At 40.4% G+C, this 15,397-nt stretch overlaps 2 protein-coding genes across 2 annotated transcripts in view; both read left to right on the forward strand.

The window, feature by feature from the left end:
• Window positions 1-392: 392 nt before the first annotated feature.
• Window positions 393-15,011, forward strand: cplane1 (ciliogenesis and planar polarity effector 1). Its single transcript, XM_072453526.1, has 48 exons — window positions 393-491; window positions 563-704; window positions 770-889; window positions 993-1,222; window positions 1,296-1,399; window positions 1,468-1,624; window positions 1,700-1,803; window positions 1,894-2,076; window positions 2,194-2,443; window positions 2,566-2,736; window positions 2,807-3,567; window positions 3,649-3,839; window positions 3,924-4,004; window positions 4,074-4,250; window positions 4,331-4,495; window positions 4,557-4,788; window positions 4,873-5,000; window positions 5,090-5,304; window positions 5,400-5,564; window positions 5,656-5,797; window positions 5,931-6,040; window positions 6,113-6,259; window positions 6,335-6,446; window positions 6,520-6,826; window positions 6,981-8,033; window positions 8,111-8,247; window positions 9,710-9,834; window positions 9,911-9,966; window positions 10,044-10,281; window positions 10,376-11,227; window positions 11,312-11,472; window positions 11,547-11,628; window positions 11,720-11,795; window positions 11,871-11,996; window positions 12,074-12,124; window positions 12,201-12,274; window positions 12,362-12,575; window positions 12,645-12,901; window positions 13,000-13,099; window positions 13,195-13,290; window positions 13,359-13,392; window positions 13,472-13,603; window positions 13,675-13,852; window positions 13,931-13,980; window positions 14,061-14,213; window positions 14,319-14,437; window positions 14,515-14,678; window positions 14,793-15,011. Exons 1-48 carry the CDS (start codon window positions 411-413, stop codon window positions 14,949-14,951), a joined length of 9,162 nt encoding a protein of 3,053 aa, XP_072309627.1. The 5' UTR covers window positions 393-410; the 3' UTR covers window positions 14,952-15,011.
• A 211-nt stretch (window positions 15,012-15,222) lies between these two features.
• LOC140368446 (WD repeat-containing protein 70) overlaps window positions 15,223-15,397 on the forward strand; it is a 29,201-nt gene continuing 29,026 nt past the window's right edge. The window contains exon 1 of the mRNA XM_072455486.1: window positions 15,223-15,276. Coding sequence (XP_072311587.1) covers window positions 15,261-15,276 — 16 coding nt within the window. The 5' untranslated portion in view covers window positions 15,223-15,260. The remainder of the gene's footprint in view (window positions 15,277-15,397) is intronic.

Here is a 15,397-nt window from a genome sequence, read left to right on the forward strand (position 1 = left end):
GGATTTTTGAAATATTTTATAAAATAGCCACGATAAAAGACGTAAAACATTTATTCTACGACATTTCCACAGATTTGGTTCCGACGTCACCTGTGGATAACCAGACCCATCCGCATTTTCTCAAACTCTGGACTTATTTCTTTTTTACAAGACTGGCTAGCTAGCTCATGCTAAACTCATATGGGTAACGCCAGTATTTTAAATAATTTAAAACGTACATGATATGATTAGCTTCAAGACAAGTTTGTTATGTTCTATTATGTCCTTTCCGGTTGGTTATGCATAGGTTAATAGTCTTATTAAAGTTAGATAAATAAATCTAAACCATACGCATTTCTTCTTCATCCACGAAGCACAACAAATGGATTTGGGGAAACTACTTCAGTAAAAGCGCATGCTGTTGTGGAAAAATGGAGCTAAAGCTGGAGGTTGTTTTGTCTTCAAGCATCAAACGCAAGAAACCATGGCCAAGGTTTTGTTGGCTCGGACAGGTAAAACATCAGCATGTTAAACACTAAGGTTTTGCAAGCACTGTACAAATCAGACATGTGTTTTGTTTTAGGAGAAGGAGGCTGTTTTCTTATTGGATGACAAACGTTTAAGTGAGATTAACATGGTTTCTGGACGCACCAAGAAAAGAACTCCTAAACTTCAGCCACTGCTCAACAATGTAGTGACAATGGGCTCATCAAGTAATGCTTTGTGTAGATGTACAATGTGCATTCTCAATCTCCTAACTCGATCATATGCATTGCTGTTTCCGTTTCAGGTATGTGGCTTTGTGGACTCCTAAAAACTGGGAAGATATTTCTGTGGAATAGAGATAAAGACCTTCTAAAAACAACAGAAACTGTGCCTGAAGTTGCTGATTTCATATCTTGTGTCCAAGGTTTGCTTTGTTGCCTTAATCTGAATTCAACATCCATGAATCCATCAGATGTTAGTTTATTGCATTTAGCATATGATGGTAATGATTTATTTGTTTGTCATAGGAAGTCCCTCAAGACTGTCCCTCCAGGTGTCGGATGGCAGGCGTGTGCTGCTCTCAGCTGTAACAGGGCAAGTGTTCCTCTGGCAATGTGCGGATGTCAGAGATTTAACGGGGGTTCGGGATTGCACAGTAAAAGGAAACTGGACACAAATACAGCCCTCTAATGACACCATACTGCCAACTTCACAAGATAAAGAAGCGTGTGTGCACTCACTATTTGTTAAAACAGAGGTTTGTACAAACATTGCATTCATAACAATGTCTTCTTGAAAGCATTCTTCCTCTGTTACATCTTTACTTACAGGCTTTGGGTGATGTGTGCTTATCCACATTTGTATTTACATCTGAAAACAAGCTCATCATATCCTGTCTCAAAATTAATTGGGGGGAGAATCAAGAGAAAATGGGGTAAATACATACATGTATATTATATGTTTTATCAATATAGTTTCTTTTAAAATGGCTTGTTTCTTCAGTCCTATCAGTTACAATGTAAAATGGGCTACCAAGACTCTCCTGATGCCGGGTCTTAAACCTGCCTGCCAACCTGTGAAGTCCAGAGGTGCCTTAGTGACAGCTCTTTCGCCTGATGGCCAAATCCTAGCTATTGTTTTAAACCAGAGACAGCCACAGGTGAATTTTTTGTTCATGTGAAAGGCTTATTTTATTTATTCGTGCTGGACATTGATTGTGTTTTTTTTTTTTCAGGCGACACAAGTCCTATTTGTCAGCACTGTTAATTTTGTGTCCGTGTCAAGGAGCCTTGGCGGTTGTGGAAGTAAAAAGATGGCTATTCCATCAAAATATATAAGGTATACAATAATAAATGTAGTCGTATACCATTTACCATTGTTGTGAAAGACTGTACCCGATGTTCATCTATAACATGTATGTTTGCTCAGGTCGTACTGGGTGGGATGTGTGAGCTGGTCTGCTGGTGGTCTTTTTCTCGCTTGTGTTTTGAAAAGAGGTTCCCTTTTGATGTTGGCTCGCCTTGGAGGACTTTTGACTTTATCAACTTGTGGTTGCAATGTTGATTTTGGACCAGCACAGTTCCTTCCATTGCACCCACTAGTCACCTACAGGTCTAGTTTGTCATTTACTTTTACAGATCCAAGATTTACGTGTTTTCATGTATTATGCATCAATGAAAGATTATGTTTTGAATATGTTTATATAATTTTCCATGCCTTTTCTCGCAGGCCTCCTTCCACTGCAGAAAAAGGAGAGGCATCTCTGTCCAGCTCAAGCTTGTCTGTGCGAGATGTCATGAGGCAACGGTATTCAGTGACCTGGCACCCACAGCTTCATTACTTTATTGTATCTGATGGCTATATGGCAACAGTTGTCAGAGTGCTTGACAAGATTTCACCTGCTCTGCTGTTGATAACTCTACTTAAGGACACTACTGCGGATCTTAAGGAGGCCAGTCAGTTCTTGGAAAAATCACAGGTGTTATAAGCTTTATGTTAAACATGTATTCAAGTCTTGTAAATGTCAACCTGTCTTAATTCTTAGCTTCAAATTGCCTACATGCAATACCTTCTATGATTAATTTTATTTTATTATTGCAGAACCATGTCAAGTTGTGGTTGGATTCAGTGTCATCTCTGAATATGGAAAAGAGCCTTCTGGAGTTAGGTCCAACCAACAGGCCTAAGACCACAGAAGGATCCACGTTGCCCATCTTTTTGCAAGATCAAGGGACAATGGGAACGCCCCGGGAGATTTTGGACACAGTGCAGGTTAGTAAAAAGTAGAATATACAATTTTTCTAAGTAAAAATGTATTTTTTATGACATGCCATTTTCCCAGACATTCTTTGAAGATGATTCTGATGTGGATGGTGTTCCAGTTGGTTCCCACGTGAAGGAGGGCGGTCGATTGGAGTTTGCCTCAATGTTCGATACTCTTCATGCCATGAATACACATTATGAACAATTTCTTGACTCAGATTCTGAACAACGATCCACTGTGGGAAAGAAAATGGCTCATTATGACTTGGAAAAGATGGAAAGCAAGCTGTTAACTGCCTGGGCTTTTTGCGTGTCTCTGGGAAGCTTCATTGAATCCAAATCTTTTCTACTGAAACATGCCACAAAGTGCACTGTTCGCTTTGCAGCTTTGCTACAGTTAATGTCCAACTCTATGGTACATTCAGAAAATGAAGCCATTTACATGTTGGATTTTCTAAAGAAGCTTCTCCATTTTACTCCCTGGGAAAGAGCAAACTCAGAAAGACCACAATTTGTTGGGATAATGGTAGAACTTTGTAAAAGTCTGGTTCAACTCGTGCTGACCCCCTACACGGACTCATACCTGAGTCGTAACTGTGAAATATCATCCCACAATCTAACTACAGCACTCCAAATACTTCAAATGTTTTCCCGGTCTCTGGATCAAACATACACACTACAGCAAAGAAGTGTCTGGTCTTCTGTTGGGAAGGAATCATCTCAGCCCCTTCAGCTCTGGTCCTTGGATATACACAGTGTGCCCCTGCTGCAAGCTGAAACCAAAGAGGAGACAAACTTGAAACACTCTACATTGCCTGGTCTTGTACAGCCATCCAGAAGGCAAGGACGGTCACTGTTTTGATACTGGTTTTAACATTTTATACTATATTTAATTGCCATTTTTTTTCTTCTTTTGAGTAGGTTACATGGTATTTGGAGGTGGCTTTACACAATCGCCCAAAAGTACATGAAGGTACTAGAACATTTGAGAAGTTGTGACAACTGGGAAAGGGAAAAGCAACAGTTGGTGGTCATTATGTGTAAGATTCAGACAGCGTTACAAGCTTCTGGGGAACGGCTGGAGGAGGACAGCAGACTGCTAAGTTATACTGGTGTGTTGAGATTAAGTGTGGGATTACTATTTAAATATGTTTTAACACCATTTCTCTCTGTTGATTATTCATTTTTTGTTACAGGGGAGCATCTATTTCTTTCTGGCTTTTATACAGAAAGTTCAGAAGTTTGGTACTCACAACTTTTGGAGACTTGCAAAAAAAGTAGGCAACTTCATAGAGCTACATGAGCTTAAACTGTACATTATTAAGATATTATTTTCTCCTTTTTAGGTGGCAAATCCACTGTGTTTCAGGAAAAACGTCTTTGTTTGGCGCTTCTGTATAGTCTACTCTCTCAGTACCGTCTTCAGCAAGCCCAGGAGTTGGGAGACCACATGGCCTGTCTAATACTGCGAACAAATAGGCACCAGAAAAATGACGGAAGAGAGGACATTGTCACTGAAGAAGGTTGGATCTTTTGTCACCTTTACCAAAAGGACAAGATGAAACGGTTTGAAAAGTCTTTGAACTTTGAATTTTCATTACAGAATACCTTCAGTGCTCGTGGCTTTCAAAGGATGTCAGTACAGACGCAGCTTATGCAGTGGTTCAAACTCTGGGGCGATTTATGGCTTCCTATTTTAGCAACCAGGCCCTTTACATACTTCCACCCCACAATGTGGATGTCCTTCCACCGATCCATATACCTCATGGTGTGAAAAGATATATATATTTCTAAACGTTTCATTTATTTAACATTCAAACACTTTTCAGCTTCCAGTGTTGGGCGTTTGGTGCCTTTGTGCCAGGAAGAAGTATCAAAGGCAGTCAGACAACAACAGCTCTCAGAAATCTGGACAGTGGAGTATGCTCAGGACCTGCTGTTGCTGGGGGGTCTACTTCCTGAGTCTGTGTGGTTGGCTTACCATTTGGGGGACTGGAAAGCAGCAATGTCTCTGAGCCAGGCATATTCATCTTACTGCAAGCAGCACTTTAATTTCACTGTGTCAGTGTAAAAAGCACATTTTGTTCTCATTTCTGTATTTTGGTTATTTTAAGTAATTTGCATGCATCTGTATGTTTATGACAGTTTCAACAGAAGAGAGCTCGTTCTTCCTAAAGATTTAGAACCAGCGAGTATTCTTCAGGCAGAGATCAACTGTCTTTTGGGAGACAATGGAGACTCAAAGGAACCCTATACAAACCAAAGCTTTTCAGGTTTGATGCTGAAGACCTGCTCTTATTGGTATTAGATTTTGCCGTCATGTTTCCCATAATTAAAAGTGAATATTTCTGTTTCTAATCAGACCCTGTTGGTGAAGACTGGGGACTGTTGCACGTTTCCATGCAGGACATTTTGAAGGCCTCAGTCATGGCAGGAGTGGACGCTGTGTCCTCTCCTTTATCCTCTCTTCTGGACAAAGCCAAGGACTTGTGTTCATGTTTGACAGCCATCGTGCCCACAGCATTCTATCTTCCCTCTCCACCTCTCTATTGTCCCCAGCCTTCCCCAAACTCTCAGGTACAAAAGGGTGAAGTATTACAGTAGTGTATAGTGCATATTTTGGAATTAAAATATTTTGTTGTCATTTTTATTATGGTTGATTTTGTTTTCAGGACCCAGCGGGCTCAATAGCGTATCACACGGAACTTGTTTATCGCCAGAAGATATCCGAAAATGTCCAAAAATTGCTCTTACTTTTGAGATCTGCAAATTGCTGTCACCCTGCTGCTCAGTGGTACCTCAGCCAGCTGCGACGTGCCAGACACATCTTGCACAAGGCATTTCACAGGCTCTTTTGATAAACATTTCCACGCTCATTATGTTTGCATTTCTAAAGTTGCAAATGATCATATCACAAATTATTTTCAGATGAAGAAGAAATATTCCTACCACGGTGCTTGTCAAGAAGAAAAGTCCTTTCCTGATGGTCTTTTGAAGTTCATCAACAGGAGTGGACATTTTAGATACGGGCCGAAAAAGAACATCGACCCTGGCACAATTCAGACAATAAGTACGCTCTCCTTTTGTATTTGTGCTGATATAACAATTTATGGTTTATGTTGTGTGTGATTTTATACCACTGTTGTAAGATCTTGGTTGTTTTTCATAAGAATGTGCGTTTAGGCGTTGTGCTCTGTTCTCAGGATGTTTCAGGGAGTTGTGTGGTCTTTGCTGGATGCTTCACGTCAGGGATCAGCTCTCCTCATCTTGCCGAAAGTATCAGGCAGAACGACAGCAAGCAGGAGATGGCCAGGTTTTAAATTCAAACTATGCACAGAAAACAAGTGTTGTCTGTGAATGCTTAATGGACTGTTTTTCCTTGTAGACTCAAGAGAATTCTGAAATGAAATCTCGTGTTGATGCTCTTCAGTGGGCTCAACGGTTTCTACCATTTTCCCGGTTTCTAAACTGTGAAGAAATTGTTCAGGATACCATACTCAGTCTGTTGTCTGAACTGCCTCCTGTTTCATTGGTAGAGTGTCTCGTTTGCAAGATAATGCAATTATTTAAGTGGGTTTCTTTTGTTTCTCACTCTTTGTTCTTAAAGGTGGCGGACACTTTGGTGGTGTCTTTCCCAGAGGAAGTAGAATCCATTCGAGTGCCTTTGAGAGAAAAGTACAACACTATAATGAAGACTTTAAGGCAGTGTAACGTCATTGGTAATCAATTTACATGCTGTATGAATTATATGCTGGTTCAGATTTTTCACCAAAAAATAAATCTGATTTGTAGGTGCTGGAAAGGAAACAGGGGAAATCATGATGGTTCTCATTCAAGACAAACTCAGGCTCAGGAAGAAACACTTTGGTCGTTTGCGCCGGCACTTGGCCCCTCTCGAGTTACATTTGTGGGAAAAAGTTTTGGAGGAAGAGGACGGTCGAAACAAACATGGGATGGATATGTTTAGGCAGCGGTCACTGGGAACAAGTCTGAGCACCAGCACCTTAACTGACTGTGGGCTGCTACCGCTGCACAGTGACACCGACACGTCCGAGGCTCCAGTCTGCCCCAACCTACGAACCACTCCAGCAAGGTCTAGGTAAAAAGCTATTTGCTTTCTGCCCCACTGTTCTTTTTGAGCTTCCAAAGCAAATGTATAACTTTGTAACTACATTGTGTTCCTCTCTCACATTAATTGATTTCATATATTTTTAACATATTTTGGTTTTGCTTTTTCTTCTTTTATACTTTAGGACCAAAAAGTCTAAAATACAAGACAGGGGAGAAGAAATGAAGACTGCCCAGGAGGTTAACGGTGTCATTACAGATGAGGGTCCATCAGGTGATGCCAAAGAAAAACAACATTCAACAATAAAACAGCCTTCCCTCCCCTCTGTGGGATCATGGGAGTTTGAGCTTGAAGACGAAGAGTATCTGAACTTCCTAGAGCTCTTTCTAAGCTATCTTTTAGAAAAGGACACTGCTGACACTAATGAGATTCCCTTGCTGAAGGATTTCTCCTTCAAACTGAGAGAAAGGGAGCTGCATTCTCTCACTTTTGATGTTTTAACAACTCTGCATCGGCGTCAAAGAGATGGCCATCACCAAGCAAGAAAAAGTTCTGAGCCTTGCTTTTTTAGAGCCGGCTCTTGTTTTAGGCCAGTGATTCAAGATCCAGCTATGACCTCAGCTGTATCAAGTCAGTCTTCCCTCTTCCAAAATCAAACCTCTTCTACCTGTTTTCCGCAGCGTACAAAAGGCTTACATAAAGGTTTGTTTAGTCATCAAAACCAACTGCGCAGGTTTTCACAAAGGAGTGTTATGTCCAGTCCTGTTAGAAACGCTCTTCAAACACAGCAACCATCTGGAAACTTGAGGTTTTGCTCTGTGGCTCCTGCCGTGGATTTGATGCAGGGCCTTAACACTGAATTAGAAGCTCAGTTTCCAGAGCTAGGTAGGCTGCTGGAGTGGATGATGCGCTGGGCGGACAGGAGACTGCTCCTGGGGCCGCATGGTAAGAAGAGAAATAAGGGACGTGTGGGGGGAGGAGCAACTGATGAAGGTGTAGTCATTCGCGTTAAAGTTTCTGCGCCCGCAGTCCTTACCTCACTCTGCTTGATGGAGCGCAGATACACTGCTCTGCTTGGAACGGACCTCTACAGAACCCACGTGCAAGTACCAAACACACAATGGATTGTGGCCCCTGCGCAGGTGCCTCCTACAAATCGAAAGGTGGACAAGGGCTATTCTGTGTCAACCATTACTCCAACCACAGTTCTTGATTCAAATATAAATGCATCATCTGTGTAAGTTTTAGTTTGCCCAGTATTTGTACACTGTTGAGTGTAATTTTGTTTTTTGATCAACATTTGTTTCTGTCTAGTGGTTTTTGTGCAGGTGAATCAGTGAAGGAGAAGTTTTATATCGCACATGGCCAAGAGTCACTTCAGCCAGACGCTCCTAAAAGAGCATCGTCCTCACAGTCTCATGAGACTGTAGATGTCGCATTGCAAGAGGAAGGTATGTTGTAGCAATCTAAGATAAATGATATGCATCACAATAATTGAGTGACTGCGTAATACAGTACCCATAGCTCTCTTCTTTATTAGCCCCATTTGACATTCTCTTTCTTCTAACCTTTCCAAATATTAGATTTATAATGATGCTTTTATAAGTATGACCACTTATTTTGTACCAGATACTGTGTTCTTGACACAATGACTTCATTTTGTTAGTCAAGCTGGTCTCTCAGCTATTAGTCTTGTTGGCCTGTTTGGCACTAGCACTTCCCCTGTTGAATGACCTCACCAACTCAGCTCCGGCCCCAGATATGAACTCAATGCCCCGACTTCTCTGCTACAGTTTCTGTTGTGACCATTGACTCACCCCACTACATCTTCCACTGCCCTTCCGAGGAAGTACATCAAACAGTCTTTTGAGTCTGTTGCTTAACCTCTATAACTCATCCCTTATGGCAGGCCCAAGCTGGCCTACCCAACTGCATGATATAATTCAAGACTTGCCTCTATGCACTGAACTTTCTTTGTTAGATAGATTGTAAAAGTAAAAGCAAGAAATATGAATAAAACAAAGAACCACATAGGCCTTTGCTCTTAAGTTTTAGCATAAGCTATAATGCAAAATAACTCTTGATGTTACACTCCTATATCATGTTATTATAATGCTTCATACATTTGTGCTTTTGGAATGCTTCTTTGGACCCCCCCACACAAAACATTACAAAAGCTTAACAAATCCAGGTACAAACCTTGGTTACTCAATGAGATGAAGAAAATACAGGCATGCAAAAAATAAAGAATATAGAAAAATATAGAAAACTATACTCTGAAGCATGGAGAAAGAAATCACCGCATTCACCAAGTCGAGTCGAATCAAATCACAATGTGCTCACTAACACTTTCCAAATTTAGCTTCACCAACAACCACATAATGTTGTTTGAGTCACATTCTCTGTATAAGATTTATTTTATATGACTATCTTTGTTTTTGCAAAACCTTTACACATTTCATTCATGTTGTTGTTTGTTAGTTACTTTTAATGGCGGTTGGCGGCCAACTGCAAAGATGCATTTACAGCATCTACTTTATTCTTTGTTGTTGTTGTTGCTGTTGTTGCTGTTGTTGCTGTTGTTGCTGTTGTTGTTGTTGTTGTTGTGTTACTTTTAATGGCGGCTGGCAGCCAACTGAAAAGTTGCATTTACCGCCACCTACTGTGTTGTACGTCTTCAAAGTATGTGTGTTACGCTCTACCGTAAAAAGAGTCAGAGGAAGAGAGAGATGAAGAGAGAGAGGAAGAGATATAGTGTCACAATGTTGTTGTTGTTGTTGTTGTTTTATGGTGTTTGGCATCCGAGTGTTGCATTACCGCCAGACTTTATTCCTCAGACTTCGTCGTAGTCCTTAAAAGTCCTTAATTGTCTATGGTGTCACAATATTAACGTTCTATAATGTTGTGCTTTGTGACATCACACAAAGCATGGCCACTGTACAGAATATTGCCATGTATATGCAAAGCTTCTAGTTATATATGTCTCTATAACAGACAGATGTTCCTCCGTTTCAAGTGAAGTCTTCACTCCAGGAACAGTGAGTTTTCTTGAATATCCAAGAAAATATTGCTCTCTATAATACAAGATGATGTATTATATTTATCTTTTTGCAGAGTTTGAAGCTTGCAGACTTAGAAAATTCTAAAAATCAGTCAAGTTTGGCCTCTTTGTGAGTAAAATAAAAAAGTGCACTTGAAACATAATATATTGCCAACTTGTGTCTTTTTCGCGCATCATTTTTTTCAGTCTGCTAAAAACCTCCCCCGATGCAGAGCCTCAAATACACACAACAGACAAAGAAGAGAGTGTGGTTCATGATGATAGTTCAAAGGTCCAGTCGTCCAGCCAAGATCCAGATCTGCTTTACACTCAGCCCCAGACAGCTGCCCCACCTTCAGTGTCTCGTGTCCCTGATCAAGCATCTGAGGTTCAGACCCCACAAATGAGACAGCGTCTGGGGGACGACTTGTTCAGACTGGTTCAGGTAAGAACAGAATGACAGAATGAGATTGTGTCGCTGTCTTTTATTCAAGGTTAGAGTGACTTCATTTGTATTTTCATTTTTTTTATAATTGCAGAATATTAACTACATGAGCCTGATGGAAGTCCTGGGAGCATCATTTACCAATTTGCAACTTGCCCAGCAGAATGTTTCTGTGGCCCATTCTAACTCAAACTTGCATACACATGTGCATAATGCCATGCCTCCACCAAATGCTCAACCTGTTCCTCCTCCTGTAGTGACTCATACTCAGCCAAACCCTCCCTCAAACCCTGAGTACATGCATCTTCACCCAAACTCTACAGGGATTCTATCTGGTGGTCAGGAAATGGCTCCACTTTCAGTTCAAGCAGGGTCACCTGTAAGAAATTCAAGAAACAATCTAATCCCATGCTCTGAGGGTCTTTTGACCACGGCTGAAATCGAACATATCTCTGCATTACCGCCATCTAACAGCGGCATCCAAAATGACCCTGCTCCTCTTCTTTCAGGGCTGAAGTTGCTTCAGCTCCACCCGCCTCATTTGCCAGCTCATGTCTCAAGGCAAGGATCTCAGTCACCTCAAAATTACCCACATCATGCATCTAGTTCATCCATGATCAAATACAATGAGCAAAAAGGGTATGCAAGAAGTCAGATTCATTTTACAATTGAGGCTCAACATCAGCCTATTGCTGTGAATTCTTATTCAAATCAAACAAGAGTCAAAGGACAAGAGGTTTCACTACTTCCTCAGACTTTACCTGTTTTGGCAGCTTCAACCCCACAAGGACTTAGGCTTTTGCATGTCCAGCCTGTTTCAAACAACAACATAACGCTCCCCAAACTACCCACAAACACACTCTCAAGGCCCCACACTTCACATGCTGTACCAATGGGAGTAACGCCAAGAATAAAGCTTCTTCAAATAGAACCTCAGCCTAAAGTGGTAAATTTTGTTTTGTTTTAAAAACATTTTTTAAATGCTCTCATAATCCATTCATTTTTACCTTCTGATCTTTGTCTCTGAAAGATGCTGCCACTACAAGCCTCTTTGTCACCAATAACACCACGGATGCCTGAGAAATGGAGCGCATTGGAGTGCGCTGGTGATAATGCTCAAGTGCAGCTGGTTAGAGCAGTGAAATCCACAGACTCAAACGAATCCACTGTTTTTCACAACTCCAATAAGAGGCAACAGTTTTTTAGAAACCTATAAATTATTGTTGTGCTTTTTCAGTTTTTTCTCACATTTTTTATTTTTATAGGCAGATGAGAAGAGAGAAACTAGAAAAATCAGCTGAAAAAGAGATTACATTTTGCCCAAATGACTCTGTAATTCCTCAAGCGGTTTGCAATCACAATTTTACTGATGTTTTTTTTATTAATGTAATAATCCAAATTTGCCAACAAATCTCTCATATGTCTTTTTACTATGTAGACATCATATGATCTTCCAACTGATGATAACATTTTTGAGGAGGCTACCTCTGAACCCGTCTCTGTCGTGCCATCAGGTTGTTGCATAGTCTATTTAGAAAGAATACATAACATCTGACTATGATAATATAACACTGTGATGTTGACCCCAGGGCCTCTGCTCAGAGGGGAAGATTTATTGGAGAAGGCCTTTGCCACTGCAGCGGAGCTGCACGCATTTGCATCTACATGTAGGAGACCTCCAGAATGTCATGATGCATTTACCAATACAGAGCCAGGTAAATAGGAACATCCAGATGAATAACTGAACTGTATGTATTACTGTCGGTCTTTGTACTTATTTGTTGTTTTCCAGACCGTTCTCTTCATGTTGATAAAGCTGTTTCTACTGACATCGGAACAAAAAGTAAGTGTATATTGGTTTAGGCTCAAGTCTCTTTGTTTTATGATGTTTTGTTACTTTGTTTTTCTTTAAACAGCAGTTTTAAGGGAGGAACAGACTCACAGCAAATTGAATGTTCAAGATCAGCAAGAGCCAGTTGAAGAAAGACATTTTGTAAGATGACCAGTACTACGGCACATGTTATTTATTTAAATATATTTTTGATAATAATGTTACAATTATGTTATTTATACATTCTAGAGCCTAGATGGCCGTCAGTTTGTCCATGTTGTGGATCTTGAAGACAAGCTCCTGCACCAAGATTTGCCTCTGAGTCACAGCAATCATTCCTCTGTCTGTGCTGAATCCACCACCGCTGAGCTTCATGTCATGGCCACACTTAGAAATGGTGCTGTTTCTCAATTCTCCCGTGAACAAACAAATGAAATGTTTCATAGCCAAACCTCTGTGCCAGGTCTCAGACAGAATCAAAACATTGGAAAACATTTTTAACTATGCACTAATTACCTTTCTTTCCTCATAGCAAACCACAATGAGGAATCGGTTTTACACAGCCCTGTTGTTTTGGAGGATGATAGAGAAGGTTCTGCTGCAGAAAGTTTTGAATCTGAAGCAGAAATCATCAGAGCTGTAAAGACCCTGCCCCACACGACTCTCAGTGACTTGACCCAACAGCCCACAGTCTGGTTCTCCTCTCAGATTTCCCAAGTAGACTCACAGTTGACTTCTCTGCAGCGCATTGCCGACTCTTTAGAGACGGACCTTTCTAAGACTAGAATGGTGACTGAATTTTGTGTTTAAATTTGATTGTGTTTACAGACACTGCTTTTGAGCAACATTGGCTAATTGGATGTACATTTGTCTTTTGCCTCTTTCAGTTGGTGAAAACTGTTAAAAAGCTCACCCCAGTCTCAACCCCTGAGAAGAAGGCAAGCACAGGAGTAAAGAAAACTGTGCGACTATCCGCCCCTCTTGAAAGTAACTGTTAACTTTATAATATGGGATGATTTGTTTGCATCATTTCGTAATATTAGTAATAATAAAGGCACGTTTATCTCACTCTTATCTTGCAGTGCGGGCACCACAGCATGTTTCTTCTACAGAACAGAGCGCCTGTGATTCATTTCACCCTCAAACGGCTGGCTCTTCTGTCATCCACAGTCCACCAAGTAAAGATGGTTCTCTAAAAATACTTTATAAAAGTTCACTGTGTCGCTCATGCATGTTGTTTTCACAGGGATAAAGCATGACTTTGCTGATCTATCTAATATGTAAGAGTGCTTCATTGTTGTACAGCTTTTAACTCCAACCATCACGTTGTAACGCCTGTAATCTATTTTATCTGGTTAGTGTGGCAGATGAAACACTAGAGGAGACTGGGCTATCTGATACAGCTGAAATCTTAGACCAGTTGGTTAGTGATGGGTTTCTGCCATTGAATGACTTCGACTGGGAGAACTCAAGTACAAGACACAAGAGCAGGTAAGTGTGTTTGTGTGATCATTTTCAGCTGCTTCAGTATTTTTCTGTTAATAAAAGTCTTTTAATAATAGGCTGGATCAGGAGCAAAAAGGAAACATGTCGAAAATATGTTCCCCGCTTCAGGACGATAAAATTGAGCTAAGGATGTGGATGAAAAAAAAGCAGCAGGAGAGAATTGCGGTCTATCAAAAACATCGGCAAAACTTGAGGGGGATGGAACATAGACCTTTTTCCTCTGCTAGAACTGTTGTAAGAGAAGTTTTAATTACTTACAGAATATATTGTATATGTTTTTTACTGAATTTCACAAAGCATTTGTTCTTATAGAAATGTGTGACTAAAGATGCAAGCTTGAAATCTAAAAGGGAACCCATTCGGTATGTCCTGCACAGTGTCCACAATCAAGTTTCATAAAATGTGAATTAATGTGAATGACTAATCACATTTTGCTATGTAGTGTATTGGACCATTTCAAACAGAGGGCATTTGAGGCTTTAAACTTGGCCACTGATCATTCTTCCAGTCTCCCAGTAATACAAGGCTTTTCAGACACTTCAGGGACAGACACTGCTCGCCCCTTGTTTCCTCTACCCTATGGTACCACATACAGGTAATGGGAATTTGTACAACTGTAACATAATGATAATGCTACGATAATAACACACCATATAGCACATTTTGTTAATGTGTTCATTTTCTATTTTTCCCACTCAAGGGTCTATAAGTCATCAGAGAGGAATGAGTGTCCATCTGAAAACCGTCGCCCTCGCTCAGCCGGGGTAAAAGACTTTCCTTCAGATGACTATCACAAGAGACTGGGTATAGATAGACCAGGTATAAACCCTATACTACAGCAGCAATATTTATTCATGTGTGCTATCCATTAAAAAACACATATATATTTGTATTAGTGACATCTTTGCCCAGGGACCGCCTCTCCCAGGTGACCCGTCGTGGAATGTTGACTAGATCTCTGAAGTCGAATGCAACAGCTGTTGAAAAACACAATCCAAATAAAACTAAAACCATTCACAGGATATCGAAAACGTGCACAGAAAGAGCTGTGTCTCACCGGGTAAGATTTTTATTTATATATTTTAGTAAATATATTTATGATTTACTGTTATGATTTTAGGATGTATTGACAATGATTTACTTGTGTTGTTTTATGTGTCTTGGATTTTGTTAGGATGTAACTGGACTGGACAATAGTGGAGAGGAGCAGGACAATGTTGCAACTGGTGAAACGCAGTGGGACTGGCTGGATGATCTTTCAGAAACTGGCAGCAGCAACATCAGTCAAATTGACTGGGCTGCCATCGAGAGGATTGTGGCAGAGGAAACTTAAATAGTTTAAAATAAATCTTAAAGTTGCAAGCATCAGTTATGTCTTATGGAAATGTAAATTTTGATTATTTTTGTAAAATGTTAAGGCTTTTGCAATTGTTATGGGACGAATTGTCTTAATTTCATAAATAAATGTGCCTTTCATTATTAAAAAAAAAAAAAAAAACATTCACGTGAACGACTGATGGAACAAACGCCACCCAATTATGAACACAAGGGGGCGCACTCAGGCCAACAGACCACGGCCACCAACAACAACAGAAGTTTGAACAGTTTCCGGGGTCAAAGGTTGCCTTCGAGATTCGAAAACATGGACGCTAATGAAGGTAGCATTTCTGATTATCTTATTTGTCTTGACGCCCTTTAATCGTCAATGAGTTTAAATTTGAAGAGGAAGACTACTCGGTCAACTATTAGATGACGTTAAAAAGATGGCCCCAAATCTCT

Source organism: Eucyclogobius newberryi, unplaced genomic scaffold, assembly GCF_026437365.1.
Source record: "Eucyclogobius newberryi isolate DKJ021-1_F unplaced genomic scaffold, fEucNew1.0.hap1 SCAF_2, whole genome shotgun sequence".
In the NCBI taxonomy this organism is placed as follows: Eukaryota; Metazoa; Chordata; class Actinopteri; order Gobiiformes; family Gobiidae; genus Eucyclogobius; species Eucyclogobius newberryi.

Excerpts from the sequence above, each read along its gene's own strand:
- cplane1 (XM_072453526.1), top strand. The coding sequence starts at position 411 with ATGGAGCTAAAGCTGGAGGTTGTTTTGTCTTCAAGCATCAAACGCAAG. Across the intron at positions 705-769 it reads CTCATCAAGTAATGCTTTGT|GTATGTGGCTTTGTGGACTC; the intron begins GTAGATGTACAA and ends TTTCCGTTTCAG. Across the intron at positions 14,438-14,514 it reads ACTGGGTATAGATAGACCAG|TGACATCTTTGCCCAGGGAC; the intron begins GTATAAACCCTA and ends TATTTGTATTAG.